Here is a 6,391-nt window from a genome sequence, read left to right as displayed (position 1 = left end):
TCTTCTTCTCCTCCTTCTCCTCCTTCTCCTCCTTCTCCTCCTTCTCCTTCCCCTTCCCCTTCCCCTTCCCCCCCCTCCTCCTCCTCCTCCTAGGGAAGGGTCTACAGGGTGTTCAGCATTTCACTACTACATCAGACTAATAGTTGAGTGAAATTAGCTACATTCAGAAAGTACAGTATCTCCTTATGAGAAAATACATAAAATAATAACTAAAATAAAAGAGATACAATGAAAAACGAAGAGATGGAATGCTGGAAGTGGGGAAGTTGTCAAGAGGGATGGAGGAAGGAAGGGAGAGGGCCACTAGTGATGGAAATTGATAAAGAGATGACACATGTGTGGACTAACTGCTCTCAGTGTACCCCATTGTTACGTGATACTAACACGTCCTAATAAAATATTTTAAAAAAGAAAGTCAAGCTGTGCTTTCCATTTCCAAATTCCTGGCCTCTTTTGATGCTGCTTAAAACTGTATCTTACAATTTTTCTCTGTCATTTTTAACTTGCAATATCTCTGTTTGTTTGTTATTAACTTCCATGCAAAGATATACTTCAAATATTTTATTTGAAATGTCAATCACCAGAGCTCACAATATATGATATTGGGGACAAGAGATTTTACGTTCATATATTTGTATATAATTTGGACTTCTATGAGCACTACCATAGTGGAGACTGTAGAAATCTTTTCATGCATTTCTTAAGCGTACGAAGGGTGTGGTTCTTGTTTTTCCAGGTATGTGAGTTGCTGAAGCAAGAAATTTAAATTATCCAAATGATATTAATTGAAAAGTGTCAATGTTGTTACAAGGTCTGTGTGCTTGGACTTGTATAAACCAATAATTCAGCTCCTTCAGTGCAAATTCATAATAACTATGATTATGCCAGCAGCAGAATGCAGCCCTGACAGTTTTCCAGGATGCACGATATTCGTGAACTACAACTCAAATCTAAAGCATTTGTCTTCTCTAATAAAAGCAGTTCAAGGCTAATGCTTCTAATCATCTTCGTTAGTGATACTTTAAATATATTTTATACTGTGCTAACTTACTGGCTATTTGACAGTAAGGGACAATAGAGTATTGTGGATGGATGGGATTCAGAATTATGAACAAGAGATTTCTGTATTTGAATAACTGCAGAATAACAATGAAAGAATTCAAAACATTATATTTTAAATTAATTTTATTGAGAAAGAAATAGCAATGAGACAGTTTCAAAGCAGGTTAGTAGGATAGTTATAATAATTAATAGACTGCATATTGTTCTCTTCGTAGTAGTTATTCATAGTACAAGATGCGGACATGATATTTTGTTTATACTCTTAGTTCAAATATTTCTTCTCATTGAGCTAAGAGAAAGTAGCTATATATCTATCCTAACAAAAAAAAAAAAATATATATATATATATATATATATATATATATATATATATATATATGCACTACAAAATGGTCCTTCATTTATATCTCCCACCCTTTATTTTGAGGATTTTCCATTGGCTCGTGTTCTTGGACTAGGACAGAGTAGTGAGGAAAGCAACTTTCTACTTGTCCTTACGGGCTTTCTAATCAATGAACGAGGTGGCAGATGGAAACCATTTCTATGTGAATGGATGATTGTATGTAATGCTACAGTGAAGTGGGCAGGCTGCTGTACTGTCTTGCTGAGAGTGCTGCGTACAGGGCAACTGACACGACTTGGATGGGCCGGCCGCGCCTGGCTGGATGGAACTGAGAAATCTGGAACCTTTATGTGGCCAAACCTCACGGCCCCTTCAGCAGCATTTCCGCACTGAGGCCCTTTCCCCAGAGGAATAATTTGGGGGTAAACTAAGTATTTTAACTACGAAACAATGCTTTGTTTGTATTACCAGGATACTGGAAGTAGTTTAATTATCTAAAAATACAGAGTTAAATTTATTATGCTATAAAAAGTTATCAAATACCCAAAAGTCCTATTTAAAAGTAAAGCACATGTTGTCATACAAGCTGGTTGGTGAAAAAACTGTAGAATATAGAACAGTAAGCACTGTTCTGTGAAGATGCTCTGCCTTCTCCCAGACCTACCTTTTCTAGTTACTCAGTTTCTCTTATTTGATTTCCAATTTATCAATAATAATAGCACCAGTAGTAGTTGCTAATTGTGGCCATCCCTTAGCACCTCCAACCCAGTGCTAACCATTCTATCCAAAGTTTCAGTTGATTTTATATAAAAAGTGAAATAGGTACTATTAAATTGATTTCTTTTTGTGTTTGGAAATTTTTATATGGCTAAGTACAGACATTTATTCCCTTATGCCTCAAAGAGAAGTTCAATGTTCATGCGGTTTTCCGTGGATTTCTTTACTGCATTTTACCTAAGTGAAATCATTCTTGTTGACAGCGTTTTGTGAAGAAGGCTGCAGATACGGTGGAACATGCGTGGCTCCTAACACATGTGCCTGTCCATCTGGATTCACGGGAAGCCGCTGCGAGAAAGGTAACCCAGCCTGTTCTTTCCAGGGTGTGCAGAACGATGTGCAGCCACGTGGAAAGGATGGAGTTTCTAGGCAGAAACACACGCTTTGTGGTAGGCAGTGTGTCCTGGTGGTGTGGCTCTCACAGAAGATGCTTTTGTTACTCCACAGTAGGCTTCTGAGCCCTGACGGTAGAGCTCCCCTTGCCCTCCTTTCAATGCATGTAATTTAACAAAGTCAAGTCTTTCCTCTGCTATAATTGCACTGTGCCTTTTAAGTCTAATTAGAGATAAAACCCAATGATCTGACCTGCCCCACTTATCACCAACTGCATAGCATCATATGCGCCTATTAGAGTTATAATAATCTGCTGCATCAACAGAATCTAAATTAGTAACACACGCTCCTTGCATTAAAGCATATTAAATAACTCTAGCAGCAGGTTTATTTGCTTGCTTGGGATTTTATTCTAATGCTGGTTTATTAGGAACATTATCATTCATGGACCTGATAGTATAAGCCAATTAGTATTAGTAAAATTTCACGATATGTATCTTGCAATTCGCTAAATGTGTTGTTTACATTTGGCACTGTTTACTGAAAACTTTCGTTCTTGCTGATTGGAAAAGTCTGATCTTTGTTCAAATGAAATCTGATATCCATGTCAAGGTAGATGAAGTGCAAGCCAAGGGCTTGTGGGCATGTGAGAGCAAGTGCTCAAATTTGCTTTCCCACGTTCTGTATTCGCACTAAGTCATGGCATTTGTGTGTGTGTGTGTGTGTGTGTGTGTGTGAGTGTGTGTGTGTGTGAGTGTGTGTGTTTGTATGTCAAACTTGATGCTTCTAAAGGCATAGAAAATCAAAACAGAATCCTGTATTGTTGTTACTATTACAGGTATTAAATTAAGGAGAGGTTATCTTTATCTGACATGGAATATGCAAGCAAAACTATTTTTTCATTCTCCTTGTGGTTAAAAGGTTCTGAATTTAGGTAATACTTTTTTTTTCAAAAAATCATCCTATTTATTATACTCCATCCTGACTGATACATCACGTTATAGGACCTAGGATATGTATTCTAACTCATTGTCACATAAATTATTCAACAAAGAAATCAGTGAATGATATCTGCATCATTGTTACCGTGTTTGGGGGTGTTATCAACAAACCAGATTATAAATATTAAGAATAATTATTGGTTCATTCTTTACAAAAAAGACATTAAAGTATCAAATAATGTGCCCAAGTAATATGAGAGACTTACCACTTGGATCTGAAGAATATTTACTCAAGGGGCCGCAGAGATAGCTCAGCAGTCTAAGCACCTTGCCTAGGCAAGCGCAGTGAGCCAAGTTCAATCTGCACTACTGCATGCCATGCCGGCCCCACTCCAGGCATGCTGTGCTAGCCACTGAAACCAGACATGGTGGCGAACACCTGTAATCCCAATCCTGGGGAGTCTGAAACAAGAGGATCACTATGAGTACAACCTGCATAGTGAGATCCTGTACCAAATACATAAAATTTTAAAATAATATTTACTGAGAGAAAAAAAAAAAGGCCACTTCACACATGCCCTACATGTAGAGCATTTGACCTTAATTGGTCTTTCTAATTAAATGAAAAAAAAATAAAGATTTGCTTTATCTTCTTTAGGTAGACTCTGATTGCCTAGACTGATCATACGGGAAGTAGTAATGACAGAAGGGTGGGGCTGGAAGTGGCAATGAAGATGGATTCTCATGGGCTGGAAAGTCATTTGTTGAGTACTATTTCCCATATTTTTAATACCAAGAGCAAAGGAAAGACACAGATTTTACTCCCATTTTATGGATGACAAACTAAAGCTTAAGTAGGTAATTAACTTCAGCAGTTATTAAGACCGAGAATTAAACTCAGGTTCCCTCACACAAATCCTTTATTCTTAAGGATTTATATATATTTTACATATATTTCTCTATTGCAAAGCATGGAACTCTGTTTAAAACCACTTTATCAGATTGAGTGAATCAGAATACTGGGGAGTTTGATTCACCCATCTGCATCTTCCACAGGCTTTTCAAGTAAGTGCAATATGTTATCGCAGCATCAGCGAGCTTATTATTTCTTTTGTATTATAATAACTGGGAGGGCTGGGGCACTGCTGTAGGCTGGGTCCTGTTGTCAGTGACAGCCCAGCAAAAATCAATTCTGGTTTCTTATGCCTTGTGCATCTGTCCTTTGTCCTTTTTCTACTCAATAAGTTTGTGATTGTATCAACACTTGCATACCGGTCTATAATGTGAACAGAAAACTATCAAGGAGAAAATCAAGGCCAGGAGTAGAAATAAATAGAGTCAGACAGCCTGAGGTTTTCTAAATAAATGTTAAGGTTAATACTTGCATATTCTTGAGTTGCAGGGTCATCAGAAGGGGAAAATTAAATAAGCCATTTTTGCATGTGGTGATTTCTTCATCTGTGTCAGAGTCATTCTAGTTTTTTCATGGAAAGGGTAAAGCACATATTTTAGCTGTGTGCAAGGAATCTAGATGCATGACAGGCAGATGAATTGGATTAGTGCTGTGCTGTGAGTCTTGGCTTCATGCTGATCATTAGTAAGAATATTGTCCCTTTGCCAGTGAATCAGAGTCATGTTAGATGCCTTGAGACTCAGAATACCAAGGAACCGTTGCCAATATAGTGAGAATATCTGTTGTTATAATGGTAGTAAATCTTCTGTTTGATTTGTTCTAATTTCAGGACTCTCAAAATGGGCTCATTGGAACTATATAGAATCATTTATAGGTAGTCTTAAATATATTCTCTTGACTATCCGTCTTACGGGTTTCACATGTTCCTTTTGATACTTGGCTGTTCAGGACTCAAGTGCACTTAGTTAACATCATCATTGCTTGTTAAAGAAAATATGCATCTAGAGAATAAAAATGTTAAACATCTCTCGTTTGTGCATGGAGCACAAGACGCTCAACACCTTCTTGTTCTCCATTCATTTCCATAACTCCACCAGGACTAAGCAAATTCTATTTCAGCAACCCTGGACAGCGTATTGCTTACTTCTGCTCTTTATTGTCTTTGCTCTTTCTCTGCACCTGGAGCTTTGAATTGGTTTCAGAGTTGACGTGGAGATATGTCAGGAATGAGATGAGTGAAGGATCCTAACTGCTGTCATTTAGAAAAAAAAAAAAAAACTGGAAGGGATGAATGTTTTCTTCTTAATCTCAAAAGCTAAGGCATAGGGTTCCATGCTGATGTCATGCAGAGGATCATAGAACAAAATGGAAAACCCATGAAATTCTCTAAGTGACTTTCCAAATGTAAAATCAATGAGCCAAGCGATTTTCCTCCAAAGTTTGAGTGAGACTGAATTTTCCAATGAGTATTGCTACCTGAAAATCTGCAAGCAACACCAAGTATACAGTAACAAGGTGTGCAGCTATTTCTATCCCAGAATTCCTCGTGCCTAGCATCATTCTGGAACAATGATTCCTTGGTGTGGAGAACTGGGTTGTGCCATGTAGGATATTTAGCAGTGTTGCTGGAATTTGTGTACCAAGTGCCATTAGCGCTCCACCTCCAGTCAGAAAAACCAAAAACATCTCCTGACATTGTCAAACATCTTCTGGTAGGAAAAATTGTTCTCACTGAGAAATCCTGGCTCTGATGTGACATTTTGTCTTTCTAAAAAGGAAGTATGCAACAGGTGAATGATAACTTCAGTGAATGTTTAAATTATTATTTTTTTAATTTAGTGGTGTAAAAGACAAATTTCATAGATTGACAGGATAAATGCATCTAAAGCAAAAAGGAAGACTTAAAATATTTAGAGGGGAATTGATGGTAATATATCTTTTACTGTAATAAATAGTCTTATTTAAACATTTACTGTAGTTTAAAAATTTGATTCTTGATGAAACATTTATGGCAATTTCTGT

The 6,391-nt window shown here is 37.2% G+C and overlaps 1 protein-coding gene across 1 annotated transcript in view; it reads left to right on the top strand.

The window, feature by feature from the left end:
• The window catches only part of Nell1 (neural EGFL like 1), a 990,534-nt gene that overhangs the window by 788,822 nt on the left and 195,321 nt on the right, over positions 1-6,391 (top strand). Inside the window, exon 17 of the mRNA XM_004642698.1 lies at positions 2,386-2,481. Coding sequence (XP_004642755.1) covers positions 2,386-2,481 — 96 coding nt within the window. The remainder of the gene's footprint in view (positions 1-2,385; positions 2,482-6,391) is intronic.

Source organism: Octodon degus, unplaced genomic scaffold (genome assembly GCF_000260255.1).
Source record: "Octodon degus isolate 3935 unplaced genomic scaffold, OctDeg1.0 scaffold00159, whole genome shotgun sequence".
NCBI classification, from domain to species: Eukaryota; Metazoa; Chordata; class Mammalia; order Rodentia; family Octodontidae; genus Octodon; species Octodon degus.
The sequence above is the reverse complement of the archived record's forward strand: the minus strand, read 5'-3'. Positions and strand labels throughout refer to the sequence as shown.